The sequence below is a fragment of the Oncorhynchus kisutch genome, unplaced genomic scaffold (genome assembly GCF_002021735.2).
Source record: "Oncorhynchus kisutch isolate 150728-3 unplaced genomic scaffold, Okis_V2 scaffold3999, whole genome shotgun sequence".
Lineage (NCBI taxonomy): Eukaryota > Metazoa > Chordata > Actinopteri > Salmoniformes > Salmonidae > Oncorhynchus > Oncorhynchus kisutch.
Genome location: NW_022265944.1, coordinates 140,853 through 160,317, shown reverse-complemented (window position 1 = coordinate 160,317; position 19,465 = coordinate 140,853). Strand labels below are relative to the sequence as shown.

General features: G+C 47.7%; 1 protein-coding gene across 6 annotated transcripts in view; it reads right to left on the bottom strand.

The window, feature by feature from the left end:
- Positions 1-18,793, bottom strand: part of LOC116373004 (ADP-ribosylation factor-like protein 13B) — a 34,074-nt gene extending 15,281 nt beyond the window's left edge. For 2 of the 6 annotated variants that reach the window (XM_031821616.1, XM_031821620.1), the window contains exon 1: positions 1,546-2,056. In XM_031821616.1, coding sequence (XP_031677476.1) covers positions 1,546-1,619 — 74 coding nt within the window. In that variant the 5' untranslated portion in view covers positions 1,620-2,056. Of the gene's footprint in view, positions 1-1,545; positions 2,059-18,018 lie in introns of those variants that run through there. The other 4 variants (XM_031821617.1, XM_031821618.1, XM_031821619.1 and 1 more) reach the window with 4 other exon arrangements.
- Positions 18,794-19,465: the final 672 nt, after the last annotated feature.

Here is a 19,465-nt window from a genome sequence, read left to right as displayed (position 1 = left end):
GGTGAGTCAGCACTCTGTCCATAATCACAGTGAACAGCTAGGTACATCAATGGATGTACACAGACAGCGATGCAGAGTCAACAGACTTATCAAACACCTCGAGACATTCCTTTAAAAGGGAGATGGATATTAGAACTATCGTCCATCATTCATTCACCTTCCAATGAATCGGCCCAGATCCTAAATCCACCCTTTATACTCAGGAAAAGCCCAGATCCTAAATCCACCCTTTATACTCAGGAAAAGCCCAGATCCTAAATCCACCCTTTATACTCAGGAAAAGCCCAGATCCTAAATCCACCCTTTATAATCAGGAAAAGTCCAGATCCTAAATCCACCCTTTATACTCAGGAAAAGCCCAGATCCTAAATCCACCCTTTATACTCAGGAAAAGCCCAGATCCTAAATCCACCCTTTATACTCAGGAAAATCCCAGATCCTAAATCCACCCTTTATACTCAGGAAAAGCCCAAATCCTAAATCCACCCTTTATACTCAGGAAAAGCCCAGATCCTAAATCCACCCTTTATACTCAGGAAAAGCCCAGATCCTAAATCCACCCTTTATACTCAGGGAAAAGCCCAGATCCTAAATCCACCCTTTATACTCAGGAAAAGCCCAGATCCTAAATCCACCCTTTATACTCAGGGAAAAGCTTCTCTGTGTCACCGTATGAAAATAGTCAAATTGCATAAAAAGGTCCCAGTCATCATTCTGTTAGAAAAACACTCACACACACACACACACACACACACACACACACACACACACGACACACACCAGCTGACCAAATAAACATACGTCTACCCTCCACATGGAAACGACCAATAACAACAAGCTGACAGAACCAAAACACACACTCACATTCTAACACACACACACACACACACTCACATTCTGACAACACACACACTCACATTCTAACACACACACACACACACTCACATTCTGACAACACACACACACTCACATTCTGACAACACACACACACTCACATTCTGACAACACACACACTCACATTCTGACAACACACACACACTCACATTCTGACAACACACACACACTCACATTCTGACAACACACACACACTCACATTCTGACAACACACACACACACTCACATTCTGACAACACACACACACACTCACATTCTGACAACACACACACACACATTCTGACAACACACGCACTCACACATTCTGACAACACACACACACACTCACATTCTGACAACACACACACACACTCACATTCTGACAACACACACACACACTCACATTCTAACACACACACACACACACACATTCTGACAACACACACACACACACACACATTCTGACAACACACACACACATTCTGACAACACACACACACACTCACATTCTGACAACACACACACACACTCACATTCTGACAACACACACACACACACACACATTCTGACAACACACACACTCACACATTCTGACAACACACACACACACACACACACATTCTGACAACACACACACACACACATCCTACATCAACGTGTAGAAATACTTGCCTGCGGCTCTTCCGCCGTATGGACTTCCAGCACACTATCCAGTGGACAGTCCTCTGGAGCCAGGAAGACTTCATCTGGGAGCTTCAACCAGTCCAGACCCAGAGAGCACTGACCACAACACCCCCCACTCTACAGACCCAGAGAGCACTGACCACAACAACCCCCACTCTACAGACCCAGAGAGCACTGACCACAACACCCCCCACTCTACAGACCCAGAGAGTACTGACCACAACACCCCCTCACTCTACAGACCCAGAGAGCACTGACCACAACACCCCCCACTCTACAGACCCAGAGAGCACTGACCACAACACCCCCCACTCTACAGACCCAGAGAGCACTGACCAGACAGACGTCAGGGACACCAACTAGTAACCACAACACCCTCCACTCTACAGACCCAGAGAGCACTGACCAGACGGACGTCAGGGACACCAACTAGTAACCACAACACCCTCCACTCTACAGACCCAGAGAGCACTGACCAGGCGGACGTCAGGGACACAAACAAATAACCACAACAACCGAAATATACAGTACGCCTCCCTGACGGAAAACACGTCACACACACACACTTCATAACCACCCCCCGCCCACTGTACAGGCCAGGCCCAGAGAGCAGCAGGATTAGCTAGGGATTTCCTTAAATCTCTCTACAGCGGGACACGTGTTCTCACGATACTCTTGTCTGTTTAGCGTCAGAGGGACACCAACTGTTCAGGCCGTCAGGTCGGCCCCTCCACCAACTGTTCAGGCCGTCAGGTCGGCCCCTCCACCAACTGTTCCGGCCGTCAGGTCGGCCCCTCCACCAACTGTTCAGGCCGTCAGGTCGGCCCCTCCACCAACTGTTCAGGCCGTCAGGTCGGCCCCTCCACCAACTGTTCCGGCCGTCAGGTCGGCCCCTCCACCAACTGTTCAGGCCGTCAGGTCGGCCCCTCCACCAACTGTTCCGGGCCGTTAGGACGGAATTAATCCATGCTTTTGTCACTTCTAGGTTAGACTACTGCAATGCTCTACTTTTCGGCTACCCGGATAAAGCACTAAATAAACTTCAGTTAGTGCTTAACAAGACTGCTCGAATCCTGACTAGAACCAAAATATTTGATCATATTACTCCAGTGCTAGCCTCTCTACACTGGCTTCCTGTCAAGGCAAGGGCTGATTTCAAGGTTTTACTGCTAACCTACAAAGCATTACATGGGCTTGCTCCTACCTATCTCTCTGATTTGGTCCTGCCGTACATACCTACACGTACGCTACGGTCACAAGACGCAGGCCTCCTAATTGTCCCTAGAATTTCTAAGCAAACAGCTGGAGGCAGGGCTTTCTCCTATAGAGCTCCATTTTTATGGAACGGTCTGCCTACCCATGTCAGAGACGCAAACTCGGTCTCAACCTTTAAGTCTTTACTGAAGACTCATCTCTTCAGTGGGTCATATGATTGAGTGTAGTCTGGCCCAGGAGTGGGAAGGTGAACGGAAAGGCTCTGGAGCAACGAACCGCCCTTGCTGTCTCTGCCTGGCCGGTTCCCCTCTTTCCACTGGGATTCTCTGCCTCTAACCCTATTACAGGGGCTGAGTCACTGGCTTGCTGGGGCTCTCTCATGCCGTCCCTGGGAGGGGTGCGTCACCTGAGTGGGTTGAGTCACTGATGTGATCTTCCTGTCTGGGTTGGCGCCCCCCCTTGGGTTGTGCCGTGGTGGAGATCTTTGTGGGCTATACTCGGCCTTGTCTCAGGATGGTAAATTGGTGGTTGAAGATATCCCTCTAGTGGTGTGGGGGGCTGTGCTTTGGCAAAGTGGGTGGGGTTATATCCTTCCTGTTTGGCCTTGTCCGGGGGTGTCCTTGGAATGGGCCACAGTGTCTCCTGACCCCTCCTGTCTCAGCCTCCAGTATTTATGCTGCAGTAGTTTATGTGTCGGGGGGCTAGGGTCAGTTTGTTATATCTGGAGTACTTCTCCTGTCCTATTCGGTGTCCTGTGTGAATTTAAGTGTGCTCTCTCTAATTCTCTCTCTCTCTTTCTTTCTCTCTCTCGGAGGACCTGAGCCCTAGGACCATGCCTCAGGACTACCTGACATGATGACTCCTTGCTGTCCCCAGTCCACCTGGGTGTGCTGCTGCTCCAGTTTCAACTGTTCTGCCTTATTATTATTGGACCATGCTGGTCATTTATGAACATTTGAACATCTTGGCCATGTTCTGTTTTTAATCTCCACCCGGCACAGCCAGAAGAGGACTGGCCACCCCACATAGCCTGGTTCCTCTCTAGGTTTCTTCCTAGGTTTTGGCCTTTCTAGGGAGTTTTTCCTAGCCACCGTGCTTCTACACCTGCATTGCTTGCTGTTTGGGGTTTTAGGCTGGGTTTCTGTACAGCACTTTGAGATACGGGACGGCCTACAGGGAGGAGGTGAGGGCCCTCGGAGTGTGGTGTCAGGAAAATAACCTCACACTCAACGTCAACAAAACTAAGGAGATGATTGTGGACTTCAGGAAACAGCAGAGGGAACACCCCCCTATCCACATCGATGGAACAGTAGTGGAGAGGGTAGCAAGTTTTTTAAGTTCCTCGGCATACACATCACAGACAAACTGAATTGGTCCACTCACACAGACAGCATCGTGAAGAAGGCGCAGCAGCGCCTCTTCAACCTCAGGAGGCTGAAGAAATTCGGCTTGTCACCAAAAGCACTCAAACTTCTACAGATGCACAATCGAGAGCATCCTGGCGGGCTGTATCACCGCCTGGTATGGCAACTGCACCGCCCTCAACCGTAAGGCTCTCCAGAGGGTAGTGAGGTCTGCACAACGCATCACTGGGGACAAACTACCTGCCCTCCAGGACACCTACACCACCCGATGCTACAGGAAGGCCATAAAGATCATCAAGGAGATCAACCACCCGAGCCACTGCCTGTTCACCCCGCTGTCATCCAGAAGGCGAGGTCAGTACAGGTGCATCAAAGCTGGGACCGAGAGACTGAAAAACAGCTTCTATCTCAAGGCCATCAGACTGTTAAACAGCCACCACTAACATTGAGTGGCTGCTGCCAACACACTGTCAATGACACTGACTCAACTCCAGCCACTTTAATAATGGGAATTGATGGGAAATGATGTAAATATATCACTAGCCACTTTAAACAATGCTACCTTATATAATGTTACTTACCCTACATTATTCATCTCATATGCATACGTATATACTGTACTCTATATCATCGACTGCATCCTTATGTAATACATGTATCACTAGCCACTTTAACTATGCCACTTTGTTTACATACTCATCTCATATGTATATACTGTACTCAATACCATCTACTGTATCTTGCCTATGCTGCTCTGTACCATCACTCATTCATATATCCTTATGTACATATTCCTTATCCCCTTACACTGTGTATAAGACAGTCGTTTTTTTTTGGAATTGTTAGTTAGATTACTTGTTCGTTATTACTGCATTGTCGGAACTAGAAGCACAAGCATTTCGCTACACTCGCATTAACATCTGCTAACCATGTGTATGTGACAAATAACATTGGATTTTGATTTGATTTGATTTGATGTACGAAGGGCTATATAAATACATTTGATTTGATTTTTGATTTGACTGGTTGTGTAGAGCCAGCTGTTCACCAGATAAACCCACCCCATTGGTTGTGTAGAGCCAGCTGTTCACCAGATAAACCTACCCCATTGGTTGTGTAGAGCCAGCTGTTCACCAGATAAACCTACCCCGTTGGTTGTGTAGAGCCAGCTGTTCACCAGATAAACCCACCTACCCCATTGGTTGTGTAGAGCCAGCTGTTCACCAGATAAACCCACCCCATTGGTTGTGTAGAGCCAGCTGTTCACCAGATAAACCCACCTACCCCATTGGTTGTGTAGAGCCAGCTGTTCACCAGATAAACCCACCTACCCCATTGGTTGTGTAGAGCCAGCTGTTCACCAGATAAACCCACCTACCCCATTGGTTGTGTAGAGCCAGCTGTTCACCAGATAAACCCACCCCATTGGTTGTGTAGAGCCAGCTGTTCACCAGATAAACCCACCTACCCCATTGGTTGTGTAGAGCCAGCTGTTCACCAGATAAACCCACCCACACCATTGGTTGTGTAAAGCCAGCTGTTCACCAGATAAACCCACCCCATTGTTTGTGTAGAGCCAGCTGTTCACCAGATAAACCCACCCACACCATTGGTTGTGTAGAGCCAGCTGTTCACCAGATAAACCCACCCCATTGGTTGTGTAGAGCCAGCTGTTCACCAGATAAACCCACCCCATTGGTTGTGTAGAGCCAGCTGTTCACCAGATAAACCCACCCCATTGGTTGTGTAGAGCCAGCTGTTCACCAGATAAACCCACCCCATTGGTTGTGTAGAGCCAGCTGTTCACCAGATAAACCCACCCCATTGGTTGTGTAGAGCCAGCTGTTCACCAGATAAACCCACCCCATTGGTTGTGTAGAGCCAGCTGTTCACCAGATAAACCCACCCCATTGGTTGTGTAGAGCCAGCTGTTCACCAGATAAACCCACCCACCCCATTGGTTGTGTAGAGCCAGCTGTTCACCAGATAAACCCACCCACCCCATTGGTTGTGTAGAGCCAGCTGTTCACCAGATAAACCCACCCACCCCATTGGTTGTGTAGAGCCAGCTGTTCACCAGATAAACCCACCCACCCCATTGGTTGTGTAGAGCCAGCTGTTCACCAGATAAACCCACCTACCCCATTGGTTGTGTAGAGCCAGCTGTTCACCAGATAAACCCACCCACCCCATTGGTTGTGTAGAGCCAGCTGTTCACCAGATAAACCCACCTACCCCATTGGTTGTGTAGAGCCAGCTGTTCACCAGATAAACCCACCCACACCATTGGTTGTGTAAAGCCAGCTGTTCACCAGATAAACCTACCCCATTGTTTGTGTAGAGCCAGCTGTTCACCAGATAAACCGACCCACACCATTGGTTGTGTAGAGCCAGCTGTTCACCAGATAAACCCACCCCATTGGTTGTGTAGAGCCAGCTGTTCACCAGATAAACCCACCTACCCCATTGGTTGTGTAGAGCCAGCTGTTCACCAGATAAACCCACCCCATTGGTTGTGTAGAGCCAGCTGTTCACCAGATAAACCCACCCACCCCATTGGTTGTGTAGAGCCAGCTGTTCACCAGATAAACCCACCCACCCCATTGATTGTGTAGAGCCAGCTGTTCACCAGATAAACCCACCTACCCCATTGGTTGTGTAGAGCCAGCTGTTCACCAGATAAACCCACCCCATTGGTTGTGTAGAGCCAGCTGTTCACCAGATAAACCCACCCACCCCATTGGTTGTGTAGAGCCAGCTGTTCACCAGATAAACCCACCCACCCCATTGGTTGTGTAGAGCCAGCTGTTCACCAGATAAACCCACCCACCCCATTGGTTGTGTAGAGCCAGCTGTTCACCAGATAAACCCACCTACCCCATTGGTTGTGTAGAGCCAGCTGTTCACCAGATAAACCCACCCACACCATTGGTTGTGTAAAGCCAGCTGTTCACCAGATAAACCTACCCCATTGTTTGTGTAGAGCCAGCTGTTCACCAGATAAACCGACCCACACCATTGGTTGTGTAGAGCCAGCTGTTCACCAGATAAACCCACCCCATTGGTTGTGTAGAGCCAGCTGTTCACCAGATAAACCCACCCCATTGGTTGTGTAGAGCCAGCTGTTCACCAGATAAACCCACCCACCCCATTGGTTGTGTAGAGCCATCTGTTCACCAGATAAACCCACCCACCCCATTGGTTGTGTAGAGCCAGCTGTTCACCAGATAAACCCACCTACCCCATTGGTTGTGTAGAGCCAGCTGTTCACCAGATAAACCCACCCCATTGGTTGTGTAGAGCCAGCTGTTCACCAGATAAACCCACCCACCCCATTGGTTGTGTAGAGCCAGCTGTTCACCAGATAAACCCACCCACCCCATTGATTGTGTAGAGCCAGCTGTTCACCAGATAAACCCACCTACCCCATTGGTTGTGTAGAGCCAGCTGTTCACCAGATAAACCCACCCCATTGGTTGTGTAGAGCCAGCTGTTCACCAGATAAACCCACCCACCCCATTGGTTGTGTAGAGCCAGCTGTTCACCAGATAAACCCACCCCATTGGTTGTGTAGAGCCAGCTGTTCACCAGATAAACCCACCCCATTGGTTGTGTAGAGCCAGCTGTTCACCAGATAAACCTACCCCATTGGTTGTGTAGAGCCAGCTGTTCACCAGATAAACCTACCCCATTGGTTGTGTAGAGCCAGCTGTTCACCAGATAAACCCACCCACCCCATTGGTTGTGTAGAGCCAGCTGTTCACCAGATAAACCCACCCACCCCATTGGTTGTGTAGAGCCAGCTGTTCACCAGATAAACCCACCTACCCCATTGGTTGTGTAGAGCCAGCTGTTCACCAGATAAACCCACCCACCCCATTGGTTGTGTAGAGCCAGCTGTTCACCAGATAAACCCACCCACCCCATTGGTTGTGTAGAGCCAGCTGTTCACCAGATAAACCCACCCACCCCATTGGTTGTGTAGAGCCAGCTGTTCACCAGATAAACCCACCCACCCCATTGGTTGTGTAGAGCCAGCTGTTCACCAGATAAACCCACCTACCCCATTGGTTGTGTAGAGCCAGCTGTTCACCAGATAAACCCACCTACCCCATTGGTTGTGTAGAGCCAGCTGTTCACCAGATAAACCCACCTACCCCATTGGTTGTGTAGAGCCAGCTGTTCACCAGATAAACCCACCCACACCATTGGTTGTGTAAAGCCAGCTGTTCACCAGATAAACCCACCCCATTGTTTGTGTAGAGCCAGCTGTTCACCAGATAAACCCACCCACACCATTGGTTGTGTAGAGCCAGCTGTTCACCAGATAAACCTACCCCATTGGTTGTGTAGAGCCAGCTGTTCACCAGATAAACCCACCCACACCATTGGTTGTGTAGAGCCAGCTGTTCACCAGATAAACCCACCCACCCCATTGGTTGTGTAGAGCCAGCTGTTCACCAGATAAACCCACCCCATTGGTTGTGTAGAGCCAGCTGTTCACCAGATAAACCCACCTACCCCATTGGTTGTGTAGAGCCATCTGTTCACCAGATAAACCCACCCACCCCATTGGTTGTGTAGAGCCAGCTGTTCACCAGATAAACCCACCCACCCCATTGGTTGTGTAGAGCCAGCTGTTCACCAGATAAACCCACCCACCCCATTGGTTGTGTAGAGCCAGCTGTTCACCAGATAAACCCACCCACCCCATTGGTTGTGTAGAGCCAGCTGTTCACCAGATAAACCCACCTACCCCATTGGTTGTGTAGAGCCAGCTGTTCACCAGATAAACCCACCCCATTGGTTGTGTAGAGCCAGCTGTTCACCAGATAAACCCACCTACCCCATTGGTTGTGTAGAGCCAGCTGTTCACCAGATAAACCCACCCACACCATTGGTTGTGTAAAGCCAGCTGTTCACCAGATAAACCTACCCCATTGTTTGTGTAGAGCCAGCTGTTCACCAGATAAACCCACCCACACCATTGGTTGTGTAGAGCCAGCTGTTCACCAGATAAACCTACCCCATTGGTTGTGTAGAGCCAGCTGTTCACCAGATAAACCCACCCACACCATTGGTTGTGTAGAGCCATCTGTTCACCAGATAAACCCACCCACCCCATTGGTTGTGTAGAGCCAGCTGTTCACCAGATAAACCCACCCACCCCATTGGTTGTGTAGAGCCAGCTGTTCACCAGATAAACCCACCCACCCCATTGGTTGTGTAGAGCCAGCTGTTCACCAGATAAACCCACCTACCCCATTGGTTGTGTAGAGCCAGCTGTTCACCAGATAAACCCACCTACCCCATTGGTTGTGTAGAGCCAGCTGTTCACCAGATAAACCCACCTACCCCATTGGTTGTGTAGAGCCAGCTGTTCACCAGATAAACCCACCCACACCATTGGTTGTGTAAAGCCAGCTGTTCACCAGATAAACCCACCCCATTGTTTGTGTAGAGCCAGCTGTTCACCAGATAAACCCACCCACACCATTGGTTGTGTAGAGCCAGCTGTTCACCAGATAAACCTACCCCATTGGTTGTGTAGAGCCAGCTGTTCACCAGATAAACCCACCCACACCATTGGTTGTGTAGAGCCAGCTGTTCACCAGATAAACCCACCCACCCCATTGGTTGTGTAGAGCCAGCTGTTCACCAGATAAACCCACCCCATTGGTTGTGTAGAGCCAGCTGTTCACCAGATAAACCCACCTACCCCATTGGTTGTGTAGAGCCATCTGTTCACCAGATAAACCCACCCACCCCATTGGTTGTGTAGAGCCAGCTGTTCACCAGATAAACCCACCCACCCCATTGGTTGTGTAGAGCCAGCTGTTCACCAGATAAACCCACCCACCCCATTGGTTGTGTAGAGCCAGCTGTTCACCAGATAAACCCACCCACCCCATTGGTTGTGTAGAGCCAGCTGTTCACCAGATAAACCCACCTACCCCATTGGTTGTGTAGAGCCAGCTGTTCACCAGATAAACCCACCCCATTGGTTGTGTAGAGCCAGCTGTTCACCAGATAAACCCACCTACCCCATTGGTTGTGTAGAGCCAGCTGTTCACCAGATAAACCCACCCACACCATTGGTTGTGTAAAGCCAGCTGTTCACCAGATAAACCTACCCCATTGTTTGTGTAGAGCCAGCTGTTCACCAGATAAACCCACCCACACCATTGGTTGTGTAGAGCCAGCTGTTCACCAGATAAACCTACCCCATTGGTTGTGTAGAGCCAGCTGTTCACCAGATAAACCCACCCACACCATTGGTTGTGTAGAGCCAGCTGTTCACCAGATAAACCCACCCACCCCATTGGTTGTGTAGAGCCAGCTGTTCACCAGATAAACCCACCCACCCCATTGGTTGTGTAGAGCCATCTGTTCACCAGATAAACCCACCACCCCATTGGTTGTGTAGAGCCAGCTGTTCACCAGATAAACCCACCCACCCCATTGATTGTGTAGAGCCAGCTGTTCACCAGATAAACCCACCTACCCCATTGGTTGTGTAGAGCCATCTGTTCACCAGATAAACCCACCCACCCCATTGGTTGTGTAGAGCCAGCTGTTCACCAGATAAACCCACCCACCCCATTGGTTGTGTAGAGCCAGCTGTTCACCAGATAAACCCACCCACCCCATTGGTTGTGTAGAGCCAGCTGTTCACCAGATAAACCCACCCACCCCATTGGTTGTGTAGAGCCAGCTGTTCACCAGATAAACCCACCTACCCCATTGGTTGTGTAGAGCCAGCTGTTCACCAGATAAACCCACCTACCCCATTGGTTGTGTAGAGCCAGCTGTTCACCAGATAAACCCACCCACACCATTGGTTGTGTAAAGCCAGCTGTTCACCAGATAAACCCACCCCATTGTTTGTGTAGAGCCAGCTGTTCACCAGATAAACCCACCCACACCATTGGTTGTGTAGAGCCAGCTGTTCACCAGATAAACCTACCCCATTGGTTGTGTAGAGCCAGCTGTTCACCAGATAAACCCACCCCATTGGTTGTGTAGAGCCAGCTGTTCACCAGATAAACCCACCCACACCATTGGTTGTGTAGAGCCAGCTGTTCACCAGATAAACCCACCCACACCATTGGTTGTGTAGAGCCAGCTGTTCACCAGATACACCCACCCACCCCATTGGTTGTGTAGAGCCAGCTGTTCACCAGATAAACCCACCTACCCCATTGGTTGTGTAGAGCCAGCTGTTCACCAGATAAACCCACCCACCCCATTGATTGTGTAGAGCCAGCTGTTCACCAGATAAACCCACCCACCCCATTGGTTGTGTAGAGCCAGCTGTTCACCAGATAAACCCACCCACCCCATGCTAACATCAGAGACATTGACTTACATTGGTTTTGTGCTGTAAATGCTAAGTCAATGTCTCTGTTAGCATTTACAGCACAAAACCAATGCAAGTCAATGTCTCTGATGTTAGCATTTACAGCACAAAACCAATGCAAGTCAATGTCTCTGTTAGCATTTACAGCACAAAACCAATGCAAGTCAATGTCTCTGTTAGCATTTACAGCACAAAACCAATGCAAGTCAATGTCTCTGTTAGCATTTACAGCACAAAACCAATGTAAGTCAATGTCTCTGTTAGCATTTACAGCACAAAACCAATGCAAGTCAATGTCTCTGATGTTAGCATTTACAGCACAAAACCAATGCAAGTCAATGTCTCTGATGTTAGCATTTACAGCACAAAACCAATGCAAGTCAATGTCTCTGATGTTAGCATTTACAGCACAAAACCAATGCAAGTCAATGTCTGAACATAATTACTAATCATTTGTAGACTGCAGATTGACTACAAGAAGCCCAAACAGATATGTTTGACTAAAACAATCATTTCAAACCCTGATTACATTTGTATAGGATCATGTGTCTCTCTATTATGGTGGGAATAATTGGGAACATATTCAATAAATAAATCAATACTTGGAGCCGATTTCCTGGGTGTTTTTACAGTCTCATGTCCAACACTGGAGGGGGGAAAAAAGAATTTGGGGGGCCAAATAAAACCACAAGTTGGGGAACCCGGGCCTATAACCTAGGCCTACTCCACACAATACACTGTCAGCCATGCGTTTAACTTTTTTTGTTTTGCCAACAGTGATTGGGTTATATTATCAGCCTAAATTATGACTATCCAATCTACTCATCCCATTATCTTACATCAGTATGCAAATGTGATGATGCAACGAATGGTTATTAATAATAAACAAGTGAATTTATCCAATCTACTCATCCCATTATCTGCTGTGCCTTTATCACAGTCAACAACACACACTGCCTACGATGCTGTGCCTTTATCACAGTCAACAACACACACTGCCTACGATGCTGTGCCTTTATCACAGTCAACAACACACACTGCCTACGATGCTGTGCCTTTATCACAGTCAACAACACACACTGCCTACGATGCTGTGCCTTTATCACAGTCAACAACACACACTGCCTACGATGCTGTGCCTTTATCACAGTCAACAACACACACTGCCTACGATGCTGTGCCTTTATCACAGTCAACAACACACACTGCCTACGATGCTGTGCCTTTATCACAGTCAACAACACACACTGCCTACGATGCTGTGCCTTTATCACAATCAACAACACACACTGCCTACGATGCTGTGCCTTTATCACAGTCAGCAACACACACTGCCTACGATGCTGTGCCTTTATCACAGTCAACAACACACACTGCCTACGATGCTGTGCCTTTATCACAGTCAACAACACACACTGCCTACGATGCTGTGCCTTTATCACAGTCAACAACACACACTGCCTACGATCCTGTGCCTTTATCACAGTCAACAACACACACTGCCTACGATCCTGTGCCTTTATCAGAGTCAACAACACACACTGCCTACGATGCTGTGCCTTTATCAGAGTCAACAACACACACTGCCTACGATGCTGTGCCTTTATCACAGTCAACAACACACACTGCCTACGATGCTGTGCCTTTATCACAGTCAACAACACACACTGCCTACGATGCTGTGCCTTTATCACAGTCAACAACACACACTGCCTACGATGCTGTGCCTTTATCAGAGTCAGCAACACACACTGCCTACGATGCTGTGCCTTTATCACAGTCAACAACACACACTGCCTACGATGCTGTGCCTTTATCACAGTCAACAACACACACTGCCTACGATGCTGTGCCTTTATCACAGTCAACAACACACACTGCCTACGATGCTGTGCCTTTATCAGAGTCAACAACACACACTGCCTACGATGCTGTGCCTTTATCACAGTCAACAACACACACTGCCTACGATGCTGTGCCTTTATCACAGTCAACAACACACACTGCCTACGATGCTGTGCCTTTATCACAGTCAACAACACACACTGCCTACGATGCTGTGCCTTTATCACAGTCAACAACACACACTGCCTACGATGCTGTGCCTTTATCACAGTCAACAACACACACTGCCTACGATGCTGTGCCTTTATCACAGTCAACAACACACACTGCCTACGATGCTGTGCCTTTATCACAGTCAACAACACACACTGCCTACGATGCTGTGCCTTTATCACAGTCAACAACACACACTGCCTACGATGCTGTGCCTTTATCACAGTCAACAACACACACTGCCTACGATGCTGTGCCTTTATCACAGTCAACAACACACACTGCCTACGATGCTGTGCCTTTATCACAGTCAACAACACACACTGCCTACGATGCTGTGCCTTTATCACAGTCAACAACACACACTGCCTACGATGCTGTGCCTTTATCACAGTCAACAACACACACTGCCTACGATGCTGTGCCTTTATCACAGTCAACAACACACACTGCCTACGATGCTGTGCCTTTATCACAGTCAACAACACACACTGCCTACGATGCTGTGCCTTTATCACAGTCAACAACACACTGCCTACGATGCTGTGCCTTATCACAGTCAACAACACACACTGCCTACGATGCTGTGCCTTTATCACAGTCAACAACACACACTGCCTACGATGCTGTGCCTTTATCACAGTCAACAACACACACTGCCTACGATGCTGTGCCTTTATCACAGTCAACAACACACACTGCCTACGATGCTGTGCCTTTATCACAGTCAACAACACACACTGCCTACGATGCTGTGCCTTTATCACAGTCAACAACACACACTGCCTACGATGCTGTGCCTTTATCACAGTCAACAACACACACTGCCTACGATGCTGTGCCTTTATCACAGTCAACAACACACACTGCCTACGATGCTGTGCCTTTATCACAGTCAACAACACACACTGCCTACGATGCTGTGCCTTTATCACAGTCAACAACACACACTGCCTACGATGCTGTGCCTTTATCACAGTCAACAACACACACTGCCTACGATGCTGTGCCTTTATCACAGTCAACAACACACACTGCCTACGATGCTGTGCCTTTATCACAGTCAACAACACACACTGCCTACGATGCTGTGCCTTTATCACAGTCAACAACACACACTGCCTACGATGCTGTGCCTTTATCACAGTCAACAACACACACTGCCTACGATGCTGTGCCTTTATCACAGTCAACAACACACACTGCCTACGATGCTGTGCCTTTATCACAGTCAACAACACACACTGCCTACGATGCTGTGCCTTTATCACAGTCAACAACACACACTGCCTACGATGCTGTGCCTTTATCACAGTCAACAACACACACTGCCTACGATGCTGTGCCTTTATCACAGTCAACAACACACACTGCCTACGATGCTGTGCCTTTATCACAGTCAACAACACACACTGCCTACGATGCTGTGCCTTTATCACAGTCAACAACACACACTGCCTACGATGCTGTGCCTTTATCACAGTCAACAACACACACTGCCTACGATGCTGTGCCTTTATCACAGTCAACAACACACACTGCCTACGATGCTGTGCCTTTATCACAGTCAACAACACACACTGCCTACGATGCTGTGCCTTTATCACAGTCAACAACACACACTGCCTACGATGCTGTGCCTTTATCACAGTCAACAACACACACTGCCTACGATGCTGTGCCTTTATCACAGTCAACAACACACACTGCCTACGATGCTGTGCCTTTATCACAGTCAACAACACACACTGCCTACGATGCTGTGCCTTTATCACAGTCAACAACACACACTGCCTACGATGCTGTGCCTTTATCACAGTCAACAACACACACTGCCTACGATGCTGTGCCTTTATCACAGTCAACAACACACACTGCCTACGATGCTGTGCCTTTATCACAGTCAGCAACACACACTGCCTACGATCCTGTGCCTTTATCACAGTCAACAACACACACTGCCTACGATGCTGTGCCTTTATCACAGTCAACAACACACACTGCCTACGATGCTGTGCCTTTATCACAGTCAACAACACACACTGCCTACGATGCTGTGCCTTTATCACAGTCAGCAACACACACTGCCTACGATCCTGTGCCTTTATCACAGTCAACAACACACACTGCCTACGATGCTGTGCCTTTATCACAGTCAACAACACACACTGCCTACGATCCTGTGCCTTTATCACAGTCAACAACACACACTGCCTACGATGCTGTGCCTTTATCACAGTCAACAACACACACTGCCTACGATGCTGTGCCTTTATCACAGTCAACAACACACACTGCCTACGATCCTGTGCCTTTATCACAGTCAACAACACACACTGCCTACGATGCTGTGCCTTTATCACAGTCAACAACACACACTGCCTACGATGCTGTGCCTTTATCACAGTCAACAACACACACTGCCTACGATGCTGTGCCTTTATCACAGTCAACAACACACACTGCCTACGATCCTGTGCCTTTATCAGAGTCAACAACACACACTGCCTACGATGCTGTGCCTTTATCAGAGTCAACAACACACACTGCCTACGATGCTGTGCCTTTATCACAGTCAACAACACACACTGCCTACGATGCTGTGCCTTTATCACAGTCAACAACACACACTGCCTACGATGCTGTGCCTTTATCACAGTCAACAACACACACTGCCTACGATGCTGTGCCTTTATCACAGTCAACAACACACACTGCCTACGATGCTGTGCCTTTATCACAGTCAGCAACACACACTGCCTACGATGCTGTGCCTTTATCACAGTCAACAACACACACTGCCTACGATGCTGTGCCTTTATCACAGTCAACAACACACACTGCCTACGATGCTGTGCCTTTATCAGTCAACAACACACACTGCCTACGATGCTGTGCCTTTATCACAGTCAGCAACACACACTGCCTACGATGCTGTGCCTTTATCACAGTCAACAACACACACTGCCTACGATGCTGTGCCTTTATCACAGTCAACAACACACACTGCCTACGATGCTGTGCCTTTATCACAGTCAACAACACACACTGCCTACGATCCTGTGCCTTTATCACAGTCAACAACACACACTGCCTACGATGCTGTGCCTTTATCACAGTCAACAACACACACTGCCTACGATGCTGTGCCTTTATCACAGTCAACAACACACACTGCCTACGATCCTGTGCCTTTATCACAGTCAACAACACACACTGCCTACGATGCTGTGCCTTTATCACAGTCAACAACACACACTGCCTACGATGCTGTGCCTTTATCACAGTCAACAACACACACTGCCTACGATGCTGTGCCTTTATCACAGTCAACAACACACACTGCCTACGATGCTGTGCCTTTATCACAGTCAACAACACACACTGCCTACGATGCTGTGCCTCTATCACAGTCAACAACACACACTGCCTACGATGCTGTGCCTTTATCACAGTCAACAACACACACTGCCTACGATGCTGTGCCTTTATCACAGTCAACAACACACACTGCCTACGATGCTGTGCCTTTATCACAGTCAACAACACACACTGCCTACGATGCTGTGCCTTTATCACAGTCAACAACACACACTGCCTACGATGCTGTGCCTCTATCACAGTCAACAACACACACTGCCTACGATGCTGTGCCTTTATCACAGTCAACAACACACACTGCCTACGATGCTGTGCCTTTATCACAGTCAACAACACACACTGCCCACGATGCTGTGCCTTTATCACAGTCAACAACACACACTGCCTACGATCCTGTGCCTTTATCACAGTCAACAACACACACTGCCTACGATCCTGTGCCTTTATCACAGTCAACAACACACACTGCCCACGATCCTGTGCCTTTATCACAGTCAACAACACACATATATGTTATAGTAAGAATAGGCATGTCATGAAAGCAAACAGAATGAAAGAGAACATACAGAATAACAGCCCTGGGGTTTATGCCTTAATCCGGCCCCCAGAGAGAGGGGGGGGGGTACTTCTGCAGTTTTAAGGAGTGACAGCTGCCAAAAGTGGCTGTAGTTTAGCACCTTAGTCACTGGTTACATGACTACCCGGTAATCAGGCAGCAGCATGCTATATACCACACATCTCGGTTGGGTGATATATAGCGAACAAGACATTCTATGTAATCACAGATTCTGACATGGGGTGAACTGGGTGGATGGCTGGCAGCACTGGTACCCCATTCACAAATCAAATAGCCAATACATCAAAAATTGTGTGAATATTTAAATACATAACCAGACAATTTAACTTCCGTTAGCTAACTAGTAGTCAGATTTTTTATTTATTTTATTTCACCTTTATTTAACCAGGTAAGCTAGTTGAGAACAAGTTATCATTTGCAACTGCGACCTGGCCCAGATAAAGCATAGCAGTTCGACACATACAACAACACAGAGTTACACATGGAATGATACTTCATGCACTCACCTTGCGGGCTGCCGCCAGCGTTTCAACCAGTTGCAACAATTCGCCATCAGACTAAACATTGCTGTCCAAACTCAGATAATTGTCGGAAAAGATTCATGTAGCAGCGATTCTGAATGGATCAAATGCCTCTATTCGGCATTTCAGCTCATTATCACCATACAGCTGCATGAGTTAGGCCTAGGGGCCAATAAAAGTGGCATTCTTTGACATCGTCGGATTGTCAAACTAAAAACACTAGCCACAGCTAGTACTAGTGAGTGTACTTGCTGTTTCTCTAACTATATCATTTTGTTTACTTTATCTACCTACACAAATTAGCTAGCTAGAACAAAGTGTTAATACGATTTTTTTAAATTCCTAACTATTTAAAAGCAATATAAAATATTGGCCAGCTTGTAACGTTAGCTAGAACTAGCTAATAACATTAGCAGTTAAGTTTCCTTGCTAAACTACACTAGCAAACTATTATTATTAACTATTATGTTTAGTATTTTTCACAAACTGCAAAAGATAGCGGCTAGACAATGTTAACAAGCTAAGCTAACCTAGCTAGCAATACAATGCAGCTAGCTAACGTTAGTTAGAGAAACTAGTTAGCATACAATTTAGGCGCTGCTAGCGACCTTAGCTAGTTTTACGTACAGCTGGCGTTGTCAGGTAAAACAAAACAACAAGATCTCTTCAGTGAGAAAAATATTTCTGGTATCCGTTTTTTTTGTGTGTTTACGACCGTTGTCGTGTTCGGCTGCTATGGCTACAAGAGCCGTGGGGGGACGTCATCATCAGTGGTCGAGAAATCAGGCACCCCCTCTTTTAGTGGTCGTTCCTAGATACCACAGCCACAAAGTCATAATTATGGCTAAACTCTTGACTATTCCTACAATTACTTCAAATCTGGGTTTAAACATAACCTTAAGCACACTGCTAACCTTATGCTTAAACCTTTAAATGAAGTCTAAAAAAAATATTTGTGGCTGTGGTAACTAGTGACAATCTTTACTGTAAAAGTCTGCAACAGCACCTTCTGTGGACAAAGCGTGGAACTACACGGGTCTAATAAATATGACAAGTGTTCTGGCTTTAACAGAAATCCGTAAATCTATTGACGCACCCCTCGTGTCAATCTAAATAGCATCAGTTAGAGAAATGTTTTTGCATGGGCTGCATCTCAATCTGCCTGTATGTGTCTTCCACATCTGTGGTGGAAGGTGGCCCGAGCTACAGCGGTTAGACCATGAGATATCACAAACATGTTTGTAGCATCTGAACGGTTTGGCCTACAAAACTAGTAGCGTTCAGACCACTCTATGGAAAGATGACTCATGATGGCATCATGAAGGTAAACCCATACCAATGAATGGAAGTAGGGAGGCAGTTATGTGTCAACAAAAATAACAAGGGGTTAAATGTGTCCCAACAACTTAATATAACCTGAGCTTTCTTAGAT